This window comes from Cavia porcellus, unplaced genomic scaffold (assembly GCF_034190915.1).
Source record: "Cavia porcellus strain 051 isolate PalLab524CR breed Dunkin Hartley unplaced genomic scaffold, mCavPor4.1 scaffold_5, whole genome shotgun sequence".
Lineage (NCBI taxonomy): Eukaryota > Metazoa > Chordata > Mammalia > Rodentia > Caviidae > Cavia > Cavia porcellus.
Window position 1 is genome coordinate 54410572 of NW_026947488.1, and position 19424 is coordinate 54429995.

Here is a 19424-nt window from a genome sequence, read left to right on the forward strand (position 1 = left end):
ACCCCTTCATGATTAAAAACTCTGAAGAAACTAAGTTATAGAAAGACCCTACCTGAATTGGATTAAAGCTATTTATGACAAACCCAATGATCAGTATCACATGAATTAAGGAAAAACTGAAAGCTTCCCTTCTAAATTCAGGAATAAAACAGGATGCTCACTATCACTGCTCCTATTCCACCTAGTACTCAAAACAGCCAGAGCAATCAGGCAAGAGAAAGAAAGAAAAGGGATACACATAGGAAAGGAATAAATTAAAGTATCATTATTGGCAAGTGACATAATACTCCACATAGAAGACCCAAAGGATTCCATCAATACCTCTTAGAACTAGTAACCAATTTCAGTAATGAGCCAATGTACAAAACACACGAAAATGAACAGCATTTGTGTATACCAATAATGAACTCAAGGTGAAAAAAAATTAGGAAACATTCAAAATAACATCAAGAGAAAAAACACCAAAACAACGTCAAAAAAACCAAATATCTAGCCTAACCAAGGAAGTGAAAGACCTCTACAGCAAAACCTACAGTACTCTGGAAAAGGAGATTGAAGAAGACATCTGAAATGGAAAGGTTTCCCTTGTTCCTGGATAGTCAGAACCAATATTGTCAAAATGGCCTTCATCCTGAGGAAAATCCAAAACTGATACACAGTTGTAATGCAAATCCCAGTCAAAATACCAACAACATTCCTCATGAAATAGAGAAAAAAAACCTAAAGTTTAATGAAGAGACTCAGGGTAGCAAAAACAATTCTTGGACAAGAGCAAAGCAGCAAACATCACAATACCTGACTTAAAAGTTACGCTGCAGGCTTTTCAGACACCACTGCCCTCCCCTTTAGTCATATGCTGCCAACCATGGTTAATTGAATATTCTTTGACATCATCGCTGACAGCCCTTGGACTGCATCTCCTTCAAGCTGTTTGCAGACAAAGTTCCAAGAGATACAACTCAGCAGCACAGCACCGGCCTGGTTAGTGGGAGATCCCAAGTTTGATTCTTGATACAAAAAAAGAAAAAATTTTCATGCTCTGAGCACTGGAGAGAAAGGATTTTGTTATAAGGGTTCCTGCTTTCACAGAATTACTCCAGGATTTATATGCCAGGGTGCTGACTTCACATACCACAATGGCACTGACAACAAGTCCATCTATGAGAAGAAATTTGGTAACGAGAACTTTATCCTGAGGCAAACATTTGCCATGGCAAATGCTGGATCCAAACACAAATGGTTCCGAGTTTTTCATCTGCACTGCCAAGACCAAGAACTGGACGGCAAGCACATAGTCATACAGAAGGTGAAAGGGGACATGAACACTGTGGATGCCATGGAACACTTTGCGTCAGCAATGAAAAGACCAGAGGGAAGGGCACCATCACTGACTGTGGACAGCTCTAACACATGTGACTCATGTGTCGCAACCACCAGACCATTCCTCTAGCTTAGGAGAACAATCTGTGCCTGCCCTGCTAAAAACACCCCATCATCTCTGTTCTTACTACAGTTCTTTGGATTTCATGTTTTCCTTGCTCCTCTCCCAAACATAGCTAGATTGCAGAGTTGAGTTTATAGTTATAACTAAATAATAGCTGTCTCTTAAAAATAATTGAAAAAATAAAAGTTATGCTACAAAGCAACCATGGTAACAAAAGCATAGAACTGGCAGAGAAAGTTATGTGGGTCAGTGGAACAGAAAGAAGATACAGAAACAACCCCAGATACATTCTACTGTTTGATCTTTTATAAAGGGGCCAAAACATACGGTGGAGGAAAGATAGGCTGTTTGGCAAATTTTGCTTGGAAACCTGGCCATTCATGTGCAGAAGATTGCAGCTAGACCCATGTCTCTCCCCATATACTAAACTAAAATCAAAACTAAACTATAAGCATTAAAACAAACAGTGAACCAACTAGAAGATAAAATAGGTAAAATAGTTGGTCTATTTTCTGAACAGAACTCCAGTTGCACAAGAAATAAGAGCAACAGTCAAATTGGATTGTATCAAATTACAATGATTCTGTACAACAAAGGAAACAATCAGCAGAGTGAAAACAACCTATAAAATAGGAAAATAGGGAAAAAATGTACCTGCTACTACTCAGACAGAGGACTGATACCTAGAATAGATAAAAAACTCAAAGATTAGACCACTCAAAATAAAAGGCCCAGTCAAGAAAAAGAGCAAATTAAATGAACGGACACTTCTCAAAAGAAAGAAAAATGACCAATAAACATACAAGAAAACACCCAACATCTCTGACCATTAGAGAAGTTTAAAAACACTATGACTTCATCTTACACCAGAAAGAATCACAAATATATTAAATAATAATAAGTGCTAGCATGGCTGTGGTAAAAATGGAATCCTTCTGCATTGTTGTTGGGAATATAAACTAGTACGGCCATTATGGCAATCAGCATGGAGATTTCACAAAGAACTAAAATTAGAAATTCCATTTGATCTAACTGTTCCTCTGCTGGCCCATTCTGGGGGCCGAAGGGAACTTTTGTAGGTGAGGTCCAAGGTTAAAGGACATACATGTGCAAGACACTGGCAATGACAGCAGGGGAAGAGTACAAGAGCCGCTTGCATCTTTATTGTATAATTCTTATACAGGTTGCTATCTCATACTTACATTCTTACATAGTACCATAACCAGCACATGCATGGTTACCTCTGCTAAGTCATGCTTACATAACTGTATCCCACTAAGCACCTGTGCTAGACAAGCAGGGATCACATCCTCAGGTATCCTTAGATGCCCCTAGGCTTTGAAGTAGTCTGAGTGGTTCCCCTCATCCCACCCCGTCAAAGGTCAGGTGTATATGTAACATTTTATGTGGTTTTGAAAAACCACTTTTTCCTTTGAACAGTTTCATCCATAAGCAGCATCAAAAGCTGGCACATAACATTCAGGAACTGGGCCATATGTTGAATAAGGTCAACATGGAGGGCTATGTCTGTGGTCCTTCCCCCTGGTCAGACATTATTCCTAGTAGTGAACCACTGTAATACCTGGTTAAGACATCTGTCAAGTCATTTCCTGGTGAGAAGAGGGGCTTCTCTCCTGAACCATGATACCCTACATAGTCAGCTTTTTCGCCGTGTTCCCATACATCTTGCCATAGAATGGCACCCCATAAAGAACAGTGCCCTGTCTGTCACTTTTGAACTGGACAGTCACAGCTGGATCCATCAGTATAACAGCCATCATCCAGAGGTCCCTCTTTCCCTTCTTCATAGGGACTACGGATCAAGTCCTGTAGTCTATCCTTATGGACAGATTCTTGGGCCATGTGTGTCATGGGGTCTCAAATTGTTGCTAGTTGGGCTGCCAATGAGCTAGCCAAAAAGGAGGCCCACTGTTGGAGGTACTTCCCCAACATGTTAAGAGTGAGGGCCTGTGCCACTCCACTCCTGGGTTGGGCTGTCCATGTGTATACCCAGCTGTATAGGGTATTTTGTCTTCACTTCCATGGTCTGTTGTCCTGTGATGCTTTCACAGGCATGCAAAGCAGTATACACTGCTATCACTACTTCTTAGAATACTGGCTTTCGGTTCACTTACACAACCATGACCTAAACCAAATAGAGTGCTTCTGCTTCTCTTGTTTTTGTCATAGACTCCAGGCAAACCCATTGTCATCCACACTGATAGTTATGGACAGTATGGTCAGTGACTCTTAGTCTTTGCACCTGTGCAACAGCTCTCTTTGAGTCCTGAAAAGAAGCTTCTGCTCCATCTGTCTAGTCCCATATTATATCTTTCCAGATTATGCAGTATAAAGGGCATAGCAGTGTTGCTAGGTGCAGTATAAACGTCCATCAGAACCCTAGCAAGCTCACATTTATAACTGATGTATGCTGTGACTTTGAGGTATGCTTGAGGTATCAATAACAGCATTGGGAATTATTTTCATCTTACCCAGCCAAATAACACCCAAGAATTTGACAGACAAGCCGATCCCAGACCTTATCTTCATTCTCAGCCCACCCCATCTCAGTAAAGCTTCCTCAGACTGTACATGGTAGCTTTTAAATCTGCAAGGCAGTCAGAGGTTGACAATATCAGTACAAAACAGTGACACAGTGTGTGGTTTGGCCCAGGTGGCCAGGTCCTGGGCCACCAGACCTTGACACAAAATTGGGCTACGCAAATAGTCTTGTGGCAACATCTAGGAGGTCCATTTGCAGGCTGAGGATTTAGCTCTGGGACATAAGCACCTGCGTGGCAAGCACCAGAATGCAAGTTTGATCCTCGGTACCAAAAGAAAAAGGAAGTAGAAGGTCCATTGCCTGGCCTCCTGAGTGAAGACAAATTGGTCCTGACTGTCAGATATAGTAACAGTGGAAAAGAAGGCAGTGGCCAAATTCACAACATAATGTTATCAACCCATCAGAGAGAGATAGCCCATCAAGTCTGCAATATTAGGCACCACTGCATGCTGTGGAGGAGTCACTTTGTTCAGTTCCTGGTAATCAAGACATTCTCCGCGTCCCATTGCTTCATGACCTCCAGGCAGTCATTTCATACACACAACTCACATAGCCTGTGGGTGCATGTTGTGGATGTCCTGAGACTATGGTTTTTACCACTCAAATTTGCAACCAGAATTCTCTCTACACGGTGCTGAGCCAAGCACAAGTCAATGTATCCACCCTCTATATGTATTCAGCAATCAGGGAAACAAAACAAACATCATACAGGTGTGGGGGCAAAGTGCCCAATTCCCACTCACCTGGGCCTTTCAGACCATGCTATAGTAACCTCTGTACCTTTATATGCATGGAGTAGGTCCTGTAAAATAGTCTGGGTTGCCATATATGGCATTGACTTGGCTCTAGTATCCACCATTGCTAGTACACACTGCACATTTTTTTGGAAACCAGTAAATAGTCAATTCCACATGTGGCCTCTGGTCTCTCAGGATCCCTAAGACCTGGGTACTATGGCTTGCCTCCTAATTGGATTAAAAGGAAGCCATTTGACTTCTTCCTGTTTCACCAGGGCTGCTTTGGCCTTCTGACCCCGGCCCATTGGCTAGTATTGCTGCTCAGGGCATAACTATCTCCACAGTCAACAACACATGCAAAGCCTGCCCAACGGACTTATCTGCTGCCAGGCTAGCAGCCACCAGGTCTTTCCAGATCTGGTGCCAACTGACCTTCAGTGATCTACAACCTGACCCTGGTGGGGGGGGGGGCCTCTTGCCAGGAGCCCCCTTCTTTTTCCCCTTTGCCTGTACAATTTTTATAGATCTTGCATTACCTTGGTGCTTCACTTCCATGTCTGGCCAAGACATCCATCGCATCATAGATTGGGTGATCTGTAAAAAGTGCTAGAGAGTTGCCACTGACCTAAACATGCCAGCTGGTCTACCTGCCAGGATCATGTCTTTTATAGGTTCTGTCAACAGTTCCTCATTTGGGCTATGGTACTGCAGTGTGAACATCATTTTCTGCATACTCATTTCATTTAGCACAGTTACCAAGTCTATATAGGTTGCCCATTTAGTGTCTTGCTCTGGCAAGTCACCTGGATTCTCCTGAACCAGATGAGCCACTGTCATCAACGTTTATCACAGTCTGATTACCGGCTGCTGGGACTGTCCTCCGTGTATCCTGCAGAACCCATCTCATACAGCAGGTGCTGGCTTTTGTGGCTATTTGGAACATCTGCTGTGGGCTTAACTGGGTATTTTCAGCATGATCACCTCATAGCTGTAGCAGCCACACAGGCGCTGTTTTACCTACTTTCTGGTTTAATTGCTTTGCCAGCTTCTGCAGCTCCATGGCTGCATAGGTTGTATACATTTTGTACTGGGTAGAGGTAGGTGGCCCTCTGAGTCCTCTTCCCTGGGTTAAGGGTTCTACTTCCACTTTTGACAAACAGCCAGCCAAGCATGCAAAACCCGGGGATTTTCCTGGGGGTTTTCTCGGACATGAGGACTTACACTTCTGGAAACATCTGGAGGAGGCACATCTCCACATGTGTTTCCTGTATCTCACATGAGCTACACAGCAGCCAGCCATTGCTCAAGGTCCTCTATCTGCTGCAGCTGGTCTACTTGCAGCACAAGGCCATCCACCTCTTGATTTGTGCAGTGGAAGAGAGTGAAAAACAGCCAGCCACCACCCCCCCCACACACTCTTTCATGGTAAAGGGGAAGAATTTGTCTGTTTCGCTTCCACGGCTTGCCAGGCTCCAAACAGACTTACTTGCAGACTGACTGCCACTCCTCACGGTTCAGGCACTGCTTCCACAGGACCATTCACCTCAATATCCTGCCTCCTATGCCAGTTGTCTGCCTGCTCATGAGGCCAAGGTAAATTTTTGTAGGTGTGGTCTCTAGGTTAAAGAACAATAGCAGGCAGCATGGAGCAGAGTAGAGCACAAGAGCTGCCTGGATCTTTATTGTATAATTTTTATACAGGTGGGGTTATCTCATATTTACATTCTTGCATAGTGCTGTAACCAGCATATGCATGTTTACCTAGTTTAGTACATAACTATCCCACTGTGTGCCTTTGCTAGACAAGCAGGGTCACCTCTTATAGGTATCTTCTCAAAAAAACTAAAAACATCATATTACAGCAGTACACATATACCAACCAGTGTTTAGGGCAGTGTAGTTCATACTAACTAAATCCCAAAAGCAGCCTATATGTCCATCAACAATAAAGAAAATGTGACCTCGATATGCAGTGGTCAGCTAAAAAAAAAGAAATCGGAAACAGTTGTAGGAAAATGAAAACACCTAGAAACCTTAATGTTAATTGCAATCAGACACACAAACTTAAATACCTTATGGTGTGTCTCATTAGGATAAGGCAAAGTGTAAACAAGAACAAATAAAGGACTGAACCAAGCATAGTGCCACATGCTGGTAATCCCAGCACTCTGAAGGCTGAGGCAGGATACCGTGAGTTCAAGACTTGCCTGAACTACACAACAAAAGAGAAAAAGCAAGGATTGATCGAAGGAAACAGAAAGGCATCTTTTGCAAGTGAGAAGGGATCTAAGAGATAAAGGTGAGAAGGGGCAGGAAAAAGGAAGTTAAAAGATGTAGGAATGTGCTATGTACGTGTACCACATACAATGGCTGTAAACTTTTTTTGAGACAGGGTTTCACTATGTAGTTTAGGCTAATAAACTTTATTTTGTCATAAACTAAAATTAATAATTATGAAAATGGGGAAAGAATCTAGAGCTGGGGGTAAGGTGGGGAAGGGGAATAAAAAAGAAAGATGTATTATGTAAATGTTACTTTAAGACAACTGTAAACTACATGTACTGCAAACATATGTGAATGATATTTTGTAAGGAAAAAAGAATATTACCCAAGCCCCAATAAACAAGTGAAGAAGAAAGACAAAAAGAAAAAGATGAATCTAAAAACAAAACCAAAAATTTACTCCGTATTTTTGAACGTGAAATTTTGTCCCGGGATGTGCACTTCTGAGTCTAGCAAGGCAGCATTTTCTTCATCTAGCCTAATGTCCTGTGGGTTTGCAAGCTGCTCACTATTCCAGAGGCCCTGCCTTTGTACCTTGAGCTATAGCAGTATCCTCACCAAGACATATTCACACTGCTGGATACGGAAGGGATAGGAATAGAGATCTGTGAATTTAGACAGCATGGCAAGAGTTCACATACTTTAATACTGGAACTTTAAAACACAGCTGCTTCTGAATGCAACTCAGCTGGGACTGGGGAGTGGCTTGTGTCCTTTTAGGCCTGAACTTAAACTTCTCAGTCTCTTTCCAGCCCGCTCCCTGTCCACAGCTGTCTCCAATGGTTGCATGTCCCCTAATCATAGTGAAAGAGACACTCTGGAAGCTCTGAAGTGAAATTGTTTTTAGTTGTTCTGAGGCCCAAATTTAATCAGCTCCTTCCCAAAATAGTACCATATCATCTCTGATGATATGGCAGGCACCTTTGCTGGAATTCTCTGACTGTCACCTGTCATATTGAAAAAGTCACCTGAGAGCAAAACCCCACATTGCTTTTACATTTTACCACTGCTGTGGGCTCTGCCACCATTTCTTCCTGGCTGTCTCTTCCAAGCACTTTACCTTGCTTCTAGGGATCCAGGTTCCCCTCCCTGTGAACCATAAGCCACCTGGAGTCCAAATTGTTTCATTGTTTTCTCTGTGTTATGGGCCATCTCTCCAGCTTCTCTGTAGCTTCTAATTTTCCTGTCAGTTTTTTTCTGGTTCTTAGCAGTTACTTGGCTTTTTTTCTTTTTATTCTCCAAATTGTTATTTTCTAGTATCTGATTTCCAGATCTTTGAGAGACTGAATTTTGTTGCTAGTCACAGCTCTGCTACTTACCTTTCAACACATTTTTTTGTATGCATTCTTTATTACTCCATATGGATTCAAGTTCTTACACTTTCATTTCAATCTGAGTGATGCCTTGCAGTATTTCTTAAGAAGAGGGGCTTTTTCTTTGGCACTGGGGATCAAACTCATGACTTAGCACTTGCCTGGCAGGCACTTATGTCACTGAGCTAAACCCCCACCAGGCCCCTTACGGTATTTCTTTAGGGTAAGTTTTCTCAGTTTTTATTTATCTAAGAATGTGTTGATTTATTTTTCATATTTGAATGATAATTTTGCTCGATTTCGGATTTGAGATTGAGTGTTCTTTTAGCACTTTTAATTTACATGCTTTTGGCCTCTGTTTATCTAGGAAGTCACCTGTTAATCTTATTGGGAACCATTTTTACATGATGAGTGGTGCTTTTTTTTTTTTTTGAGTGGTGCTTCTCTTGATGCTTTCAAAATTCTCTTTGTTTTGGCTTTTGACAGTTTAACTCTCTTGTGTCTGTCTGATTCTGTTCCATCCGGAGTTTGTTAAGCTTCCTTACTTTACTTTGTAGCCCAGGCTGGCCTCGAACTCACAGAGATCTTCCTGCCACACTAAAAAGATTTTTTTCATCAAATTTGGGAAGTTCCGGCCATTATTTCTTCAAGTGATATTTTCCTCCTTTTCCTTTCTTTCTGGTACTCCCACTAAGTATATGTTTATTGCCCTAATAACAGGGTATCTGAGGCTTTTTTCATTCTTTTTCTTCCTATCCTTCTGCTATATAATTTCAGTTAACCTATCATCATTGCTCATTCTTCTGTCAGTTTAAATGTATTGTTGAGACCCTCCAGTGAATTTTTCATTTTATTGATTGTATTTTTATTTCCAAAAGTTTGTTGCTTTTGAAATAATTTCTTCATATTTTCAATTTGATGAGGCATTATCTTTATGTTTTTTCCTCTTGACTCCTTTCCTTTGTATGAGCCATACTTTTTAATGTTTTGTAACTTTTGTTGAAAACTGGATATTTGATACACATCGCAGCTCTGGAAATCAGATATCACATCTCCAGGGGTTTGCTTTCTGTTGTTTTTTGTTGGTAATGATATTTGTAAAGTCTTTTTAGTGACTTTCTTGGACTAGTTCTTTAATGTTTATATTCTTTGTTATGTATAGCCACTAAAGCCTCCATTCAATTAATGATCAACAAATAACTTGATAGTTTTTAAATGCCTTGAAATTTGTTAAGTTTGCTACACTTTGCTTGGAGACCCTCTGCATGTATCAGGTTTTGCCCTCAACACTCCAGCAGTTTACCATTCTACCTTAATCTTTATTTCCTGCTTATACAGAGCCTCATTGTCAGCCAGAGGTGAGAGATTAGGGTTTCTCAGAACTTTGCAAGGACTATGCACAGCCCTGAAGATGTGTATATCCTTCTAGATTGCCAGGAATGTGTCAAGACTTTGCAAATCCTGCATATGAATATCTCATTTTTAAGATTTTCCTTTACATTTTGGCCATTCTCTTGTTTGGCTTTACTGAAATGGCTACTTCATTTAACTTGGATGTTAAAGTTTGGGGGTAAGGAGCTTGTTTTTATTTTTGTCTTTTTGAGATAGGGTTTCACAACACAGTTCAGGCCAGCCTTGAATTCATTTTATAGACCAAGCTGACCTTGAACTCACAGAGATCTTCCTACCTCAGTGTCCCAAAGTGCTGGGATTATAGGTGTGTGCCACCACACCCAGCCAAATTTTTTGTGACTGATATTTTCAACAACAACAAAAAAACTTCCTCACTAAGTAAACTCCAAATCCGTTTAAATAAAGACAACCTCTTTAAGAAATACCAAGGCAGGCCTAATAATAATAATTCTCTGAGTAATAAAACTATCTCAGAGGCTCCAAAACCATTCTGTTCCTTGCAGTGACTACTAAGTTTTCTTGACTGTGATTGTTTATAGCTGTTTGGGTACTGTAGAGAGAGGGAAAGAATATTGGAACAAAGCAAGTTAAAATGTTCACTCCATTCTTATTCAGATTACTGCATTTCTAAGTAAACAGTTCTTGAATTGTTGCAAGCCTTTGATTAATCAGTCTTAACCATTTTATTGCTTTCGTGGAGGAGCATATTTTCAGGATATTTCTGGTTTTTGAGTTTTGTTTTGTTTTGATATTGAGAATTGAATCCAGGCCCTTGGGTATGTTAAACCATATACTATCACTGAGCTATGCCCCCATCAATTTTCATAGGTTTTTGTTCTGCCATTCCTAAAGTTCTTCTTGTTAGATTATTCTGGAGCAATAGAGAAGCAAAAGTACAAAATGAACAGGTTTATTGAGTTGAGGACGTGGAAAGGAAAGCACATGGCGGCTGAGCTGTCTCCTTCAACCAGAATATGGGGTATGGGACATATGTAACCTTTGACCTGGGGGTGGTGCTTAGGGTGGGCATTGATGACACCCAAGGAGGTGATTGTAATATTCTTTGTATGTATGCACAAGAAAGGAAAAAGGAAGTTGTAATAGGGGAAAGAGGAAGTGACCTCAGGGTAAACATCCCGGATTTGGCCTTCCACTGCCATAATGTCCTGTAACTTATTCTAGGGCAGAACTCTCATTTCCCTCTTTTATTGTCAGGAAAAAGACAACTCTTATGACTTCCTGCTAAAAGGGGTCACCTTATTGGGGTTCAGGAAGGTTAATGGGATGATGGTTGATGCCCATGCAGAAGCTGGTTGCAGGTGTTTCAGCCAGTACAAGGAATTAATCATTGGTGAATGCTCGCATCCTAGATTGGAGAAATAAAAAACACAAGATGCTATGAGGAGGCAGATCACTGTCATAATTAAAGGACCTAGGAAATATAAAAGGAAAAATGCCCTTGATCCAAATGTGTCATTCCATCAGGGCCATGATGAGGTAGAATCTGAAAAATAAGTATAGGGTTAAGAGGAGTGAAGTTATGAGAGGTAATTATTCTCCCATCTGAAAGGATAAAAATGAAAAGTATAGGTAGGACTTTGTCCTTGGTCCAGGAGTTGAGCTGAAAAGAAAAAGAAGCATGAGAAAATAAGGCCTGATGATTGGATCATGTTTGGGAAATTATAGAGTAGAGGTGGAAAGGGCCGAGGCTGTGTCACTATAAGTGACATGAGATCTTAGACCTACAGGAGTCTCATGTTTAGCTAAACAGCTGAGGGTGGAGAGAACTAAGATAATTATAGTGAAAAATTAACTAACAGAATGTAAAAGATCAGGAACCAAATAGTATAACAAAACATGACCTAGCCTGAAAATTGTGGCTATGGGGCCTTGGTGAGATGGAGACAGGAGATAGGAGATGAGATGACCACTCAGAATGTTTAGAGTCAGGAGAGTTAGGGTTAGGAGGGCACTGCTTAGCTTGAGTGATGTGGAACCAGGATGGCAGTCCAGTGACCTTGACCACCATTGAAGTTCCGAGGAAGACCAGATAGGGGCCACTCCATTTTAGTTGTAGTCCTGTTGAGAGATCTGAGGAATAAAGGACCATTATCTGGCTGAATACTCTGAGATAAACCAAATCTCAGGATGATTTCCTGTAACAGAAGTTTAGTAACTACATCAGCAGTCTCCCTGGTTGTGGGAAAGGCTTTAATCTATCCTGAAAAAGTACAAACAAAGGTGAGAAGATATTTGAGAGTTTTGTGGCAGGGCATGTGTGTTAAATCTACCTGTCAGTCCTGACCAGGAGTGTGTCTGCAAAATTGATGAATAGGAAAGGAAGAAGGTGGTGAGTGTCCCTGAGGAGATATTTTACTATAGAGAAGACAGGTGTAAGTTGTTGAGACCTCAGAGGTCTGGGTCAGTCTACATAAACACAAAGGAATCCTGACAATCAGTGTAGGGGGGATGGTTAAAAAAAAAAAAAAAGCATTTTTAAGATCTACAACTGTAAAGTGAGTGGTGGAGGGGGGAATATGAGTGAGCATGGTATAAGGGTTTGGCACCACTGGGTGAATTGGGATAACTGTTATTGATTACCCTAAGGTCCTGCACTAGATGATAAGACCCATTGGGCTTGAATACCAGGAGAATGGGAGTATTATAGGATGAATGGGTAGATTTATGAAAACTGGTGTCTAAAAGGCGCTTGATTATAGGAGTAAGTCCCTATAAATGTTTAGGAGCTATGGGATATTGGGGAATGCAAGGAAAATTGAAGGATCCCTGAGACAAATTAAAATAGCAAGGCATAGGTAGCACAGGTGGATTGGAGGTATCCTAAACTATAGGATCAACCAGAGAAAAAGGGAGGGGAGCAGATGGCTTTGCAGTCCACTGTGAGGGTGTCTGGAGGATGAGAGCTGTGCAGGGGGAGAAGGTAAAGAAGAAGTTAAGCTTTTGAAGAAGATCCCTACCGAAAAGGGCTGTGGGACATGTTGGAATTGCTAGGAAGGTATGGGTAAACAAGGGAGTCTGGAACCTGCATGGAATAGGCCCTGTCTGCAGAAGATGTGTAGGTTGGCTGTCAGCACCCACTATAGAGACTGAGGACTTAATACAACAGCCTGAAAACTCAGGAAGAACACTATATATGGCCTCTATGTCCACAAGTACAGAGAATGTCTTACCTGAGACTTCCAGTGGGGCTTGGGGCTCTAAGAAGGACACCTTAATGGGGTGCTGTGGGCCCTGAGCACCATCAATCCGGCAATGAATGCAGTGGTAATGAGATCTCCTGTGAGGGCAAGGATTTAGAAGATGGCTTATCCGCTCTCTGGCAGCTAGGACAGTCACTCTTTCAGTGACCCTTCAGATTGCAGAGGAGCACTCTTGCACAGCATCCTTTTTGTCGCACTTGAAGCATGATCCGAGAGGGGCTCGAGCAGCTCCTCTTTGTCTCAGTTTATCTGTCTCAGAACTCCAACTGTCACTGCTAAAAAATCAGATTGTTATTTTTTCTTTTTGATTTTTATGTCTGTTGTTGAAAACATGAAAAGCCATGTTGAGAAGGACTCCCTATGGGGTTTGAGGGCCAAGTTTAGCCTTTTGTCTTGGGATCTGGCCCACAGTGGATGGTATCTGTCTCCTCCACAGTCACAAGACATCTGGTTCTCTGTGCTAGCTATTTAGAGGCCCTAGCCTTGTCTGATTGCCTATAATATTTTTAACTGACTTAGCTGCCTGTAGCACTTTTTTCTCTGAAAAAGTAACCCAAACTGCTGTGAGGGATAATGGACAGAGACTGATCTGACTTCTTCAGACTGAAGGGGGTTGAAGTTATTGAACGGCAGTCAGAGATACTCCGCAAGCTTTTAACCTGTGGCCCTCAATAGATAACAGGCATTTTCATCTTGGGTAGGTATACAGCTTTAAGTCTAAAGGAGACAAAGGCAAAGAATCAATTAAGTATGCAGGAGTCAAATAATAGAATCAACAGGGTATTTATGAGTATAATTTTAGTAATGGTTTCCCATAAGGAGGATAAGGTCCAGGGAATTTCAGAAACTGACATGTCATTCATTTGTTATACACACATTTAGGTTTTACAATTTTATAAGTACCTTCTGTGCTGTTAGAATGTCTAATGCCATCTGATTTTTGGAGGATGGCCTGTTTTATTAATTTTACCTTTTTAGGAGAGAGATCAGCTGTGGTGTCAGTTGAGTATAGTTAATTATGGCTCCAATATGCATCATATAACCTTTTTCTGGAAAACATCCGGTGGATCTCAGGAAAAGGAATCTAAAAAGAATTTAGTATATTTGTTATGATGCCTTGGGGTTTGGCACCTTTTAGGCAAGAACAAACTTTAATCAAAGCATGTGTAATCACATTATAAAGCATGAATAATGAAAGCATGAGCAGTAGGGATGACAGGTTAGAAACTGCTTTTAGGTTATAGCAATTGTAACTCATTGACTTCCAGGCCCTTTTATTGATAGACATTATATAAATTTTTGTTTAAAAATTATCATTTGACTGATGACCTCATGTTGGTTTGACTTGAATGTCTTGGCTGAAGTAAAGAAAAAGGCAGATGTCTGGATCTGAAAAAAAATATTTATCATCATGAACAATCCCAATTTTATATTTGAAGGCATAAATATACCATCAGATCAGCAACAATGAATTGTCTTAGTCATATGAACTTTTGTTGGGGTGTCTCCCATAAGGCTATGGAGATTATTGGGGCCTCCGATTAATTAATAAGAGCTGGTTAAAGTTACCAGGTGGCCACTTTCTTATTCATCAATTGAAGTCCTGTCCAATGTGTCCTCACCCCAAGGGATTTTGTTTAACCAGTTTTAGCATCATTTCGACCAGCTAGCAACCTAGGTGGAAGCATGCTTTTAAATCTATAAACCATGATTAAATGATCTGAAAATGTAAAAGAATAGGAAAAAAAATTGTTGAGCTCAAATAAAAAGGAACAGAGGTTTACAGAGCAGACAAATGGCAAACATGGACAGACAATCTGTACAGTATAAATAGACTGGACAAACAGACAAAGATATATAGACTGACAAACATCGTACAAACTCAGAGTGCACTCAAATATATTTGGCCAGTTTGAACTATAATAGATTAATGCAAACCTTTTGTAGATTAATTAATATAGATCTCTTGAAATAAAAATAGCAGAAAAGGAACCTAATGTATGGATACTCTGAGATAGGTCAGCAAGGGGAACAAAGAACACGAATATGAACTAGTCCCTCAGGATCAGCCTGTTCCTGAACTGAGAATAGGGACTGAAGCTGAGAAGACTGTGAAGTGGGAGGTGTAGAGATGGTTACCAAGCTTCCAGTTGCCCATTAGGTATCTGTGGGCAATTACCAGGTGATTGACTATAAAATGGCTGCTCGTCACCATGTGACAGGGAAACACAAGATGGCGACCGATTACCATGAGACCCACAACTAGATGGTTGCTGCTGGTCCTATGATGAGGGACCGCAAGCTGCCATGTGGCGCACTGTCACGTGGCAGAGGGCCACAAGATGGCAACTGTCCTCTGTGTGAGCTGCAGCAAGATGGCTGCTGAAAACCATGTGGTCTGCAAGGTGACTAAAACACACAAGACCAAATATGGTGAGCCAGCACAGAAAATGGTAACATAGGAGAAGGGGACCAAAACAGTCATCTGATGGAATATATGGCACATGGTGGAGGGGATTGAGAAATTTGAGACTGGGAAGAGAAACTAAGGGAAGGATTAGAGGCCACTGGGGGTGGAAAAAGGGGAAAGGATGGTACAGGGGGCACAGAAACCTCTGGCTGAGAAAGTTGTGGGATTTGGTCTGGGAGATACAGGGGATGAGCTATAAAGAGAGGCGCCTCATCTAAGGATTCTGGTGGGGAGGGAGGGAGAGTTCCTGGTGGAGTAGAGGGAGCCAGAAGTATTTGGGCCATCATACAAGACATAATGAGAGAAGGACACGTCCTCAAAGTGAACAAGGCTTAAAAATAAGAGTTTTCTGCCAACTTGCTGCCACTGTGACAAAAGGATAAATAAAATATCTGCTTTTTGGTTTTTATGCTCTTCTTGAGGCCAAGAGCAGCAAGATTATGAACCAAGCACCTCAGAGATGTGTTTTTTGGGGGACAGGAAATGGACCTCATGACCAAATTATTATAAGTGAGCTGAGAGAACAACTTCGTGTCTGGACTTAATAGTTTTAGTCCCCTCCCCCATGTGGAAGCTATCCTGGGTCGTACCTATCAAAAGAAATCATCACCTGTTTTGAAAATGTGACACAGAAAGTCCCAACACCCGTTCGCCTCAGCCCTCACCTGAAGAGTGCAGGGTAGGGTCCCAGGGAACAAAAATAACAGTTTTGCCTCAGGCTGTATGGCCTAAGGAGCATGAAAGCTGCTATCTCTGTCCAGGGACAGCAAGGATAGGTTTTCTAATGCAAGCTTTCGAATTTTAGGAACAGAAACAGAAAACCCCGGATGCAGCTCACCTGTGATGAGTGAGGAATGTCGCTGTTGCATGCAGATTAGCAGTGGCAAGTGAACAGTGCTGGAGGAAAAAATAGGTGGTTCATAGGGTAGCTAGAACTGGGAGGGGCTCCCAGGAGCTAATGCATTCTGCCATCCGAGTCTCAAGGCTCCATAATATTAGATTATTCTGGTGCAATAAAGAAACAAAAGTACAAAATGAACAGGTTTATTGAATTGAGGATGTGGAAAGGAGCACACAACCCATGGCGGCTGGACTGTCTCCTTCGACTGGAATATGGGGTATGGGAACATAGGTAACCTTTGACCAGGGGTGGTGTTTGGGCGGGCATTGATGACGCATGAGGAGCTGATTGGCATTTTCTTTGTGCACACCAGAAAGGAAAAAGAAAGTTGTAATAGTGGAAGGAGGAAGTGACCTCAGAGTAAACATCCCTGATTTGGCCTTCCACTGCCATAATGTCCTGTAACTTATTCTAGGGCAACACTCTCACTTCCATCAATATGTTCTTAATATCCAAAAAAGCATGTTCTTAAAATCAGCCACTCAGTAGTCATGTCCCAGGGAATAAAGTCTGTGGATTCAGTCTGACACCAGTTCTGCTGGGCACCAGTCTGCCTTATGCTTTTCACTTTGAGTATTGTAGAACTCTTTTTTCTCCCCAATTTGGATCTGCTCCCATCTGGTCTGAGAGAATAGCCAGAATTCACTCTCATGTAGCCTCTTAAGAGAAGCAACTCACAGAGGAAACCAAAATCCAATGCACTGGCACTATTTTAGTTGTTCTTTTCATTGCTGGGTCAAAATATCTGGTACCCACAAGTTAAAGGAGGAAAGGTTTATTTAGTGGAAAGTCTGTAGAGTTCTCAGACCATGCTTAGCTGGGTCCAAGATAGGGTGGCATGGCAGAGAGACATAACAGAGGAGAAAATTCATGTCATGGCAGGTAAAAATTAACAAGCAGTAAAAGCAAGCCTGCCTTTCCCTTTTATCCCATACAGGCTACCAGCTTTTAGGTGGTGCCACCTATAACTGTGCTAATTCTAGTCAGTGAACTAATTTAGTACTACATACTCTTAATCCCAGTATCACTTGCTTTAGATCTAATCATCTCCAAAAAGCCCTGCCTAGAAGTACATGGTGCTTTGGGTTGGTGGGGCATCTAGATACAAGCCGTAATAGGTGCCATGAATTCTCATGGTCTAGATGCCTGAGAAGCCCTGTTGGGGAAATATATGCTGTACCGGTGATTATGGTCCATTAGGTTATGGTACATATGTCACATGTCTTTTCTCTGCCAGGAATTCCTGTTGAAGATTTTTTGTGTATTCAGGAACCTGATGAAGATGAGTGTCTTCCCTCGGGACTGGATGGTGATGAGACTGCTCACAAGCAAGTAAGGAAGGAAGAGACCTGCACTGGCATCCATAGAACTCTTCTCAAACAAAGGAGAGTGTGTTTTGTGAGAGATAGCAAGTAAAATATGAAAGCTAAGATCTTGGGAAAAAAAAGAAATTGGAAAAATGGAGAAAAAGTTTTAGGAGGAACAACCAGCAGGAATTAGCCAGTGACCATAAGGATGAAGAGATGAAATTGGAGATACTAAATCTAAACATATGGTAGATCTGAGTATTGTAAGAACAGAAAGGACGTGAAATACCATACCCAGAGAAGTGTTTCTCCTTGAGAGAGGCCTGACCAGTGACCAGTGGCCTGTGCTGCCCTGAAACTAAAGCCCTCCTCTCAATTTGAGTTGTGTTGTTTGCTAGACAGTGTTTGTCTCCCATGGTTAGTGCTAATTACTCACTCTAGTCTTGGCTTACTGATACATAATTTCCTTATGACTGTCCTAAACTTATCTGCCCCATTTATATTTCTAGCTTGTGCTTCCTCTTTGCAAACCAGAAGAGTGATAACATGTAATAAGGAGCTGACTCCTTAAAGACCTCCTCACTCAGGGAAGAGTGCTTGGCCGCCAGTCCCCACTCCATTGCCTCCTTCCACTGATCTGTCTTGTCTGTTGGCAATATGTAGAATGCAGTAAATTTATTTGTTAAGTATAGTACAGAGGTACCACCATTATCTTTCTATTTTGTGTTTTTATGGGCTCTCTCTTCCCACCAAACAAAAACAAAATCAAACAAAAAAACCCTGAAAACCTTTTGTCCAGGATAAAGTAGTTATAAATAAAGCTGCATAGACATTTTCTTAAGTAGTGGATTTTCCATTTGAATCCGTTGTGTTTCTGTGGCATACTTCTTGTTTCTCTTTTCTGTGCTCTTAATTTAGGGCACTGCAGGCTTCCCAGCCTGCCCTGCAGAAGCAGCTTTTGTTTTTAAATGTCTTTACTCTTAAAATTTACCACCCCCTTTGTTGGTGGTCTTCTGTCTGTAATGCACTGTTTGCCCCTGTCCTTCTTTTGTACCAAAGCCCAGGTGTCTGTTGTTAGACTAAATCCCTTGGCCACATGGCCAGGGCCCACTATAATCAAACCTTCACCTATCTGTCCCACTTTGATTCTTTTTTCCTTCAACTCATATGCAGCAATTTTAGCACAGTTAACTTCCCATTGCTTTTTAATGTGCTCAGGTTGATATTAAGAGTGATATTCTAGACTAAGAGCTGGAATCAGATGACTCAGGTGAAAATACTAATATATAACACAAAGTGAAGATTTAATAACTATGAGCTCCTATTGCCAAGTAAAATAATAAAATTATGCTCTAAATCATACTAAAAGTGATAAGATAAATTGATTACCAAAAGTCCCAGAAATGCTAGAAGAAACCTTAAAGAACCATAAGGCCTAGCAAGAAGAAATACTAAGGTCCCGTTGATGTCCTGTGAGATCTTGTAACTTGGATATTTCTTCAAGACTGGTTTGCTTTCTGTAAATTTTTTGCTGTCTTCTCTTCATTGTGATCTCGTATATGGGAGCAAGTCGTACTGCAAAAGTTTGCCCACAGGCCATTACCAACTGATACAACGCTATCATATGTCATTATTACTCTTTTAATTCTGTTGATGCTTTGTTTCTTTACTGTAGTATTATAGTCACTACTGTCCAATACCTGTCCTCTGCACTGCACAAGAATTTCACAGAGACAGACTTTGACTTCAAGGTAGGAGCTCCTGAAATTCAT

The 19424-nt window shown here is 41.3% G+C and overlaps 1 protein-coding gene and 1 pseudogene across 13 annotated transcripts in view; both read left to right on the forward strand.

The window, feature by feature from the left end:
• Dock3 (dedicator of cytokinesis 3) overlaps positions 1–19424 on the forward strand; it is a 707026-nt gene that overhangs the window by 623757 nt on the left and 63845 nt on the right. For 12 of the 13 annotated variants that reach the window (XM_063248927.1, XM_063248931.1, XM_063248928.1 and 9 more), the window contains 2 exons: positions 17583–17677; positions 19328–19403. In XM_063248927.1, coding sequence (XP_063104997.1) covers positions 17583–17677; positions 19328–19403 — 171 coding nt within the window. The remainder of the gene's footprint in view (positions 1–17582; positions 17678–19327; positions 19404–19424) is intronic. The other variant, XM_063248934.1, reaches the window with a different exon arrangement.
• On the forward strand, positions 866–19369 carry LOC106029103 (peptidyl-prolyl cis-trans isomerase A-like; annotated as a pseudogene).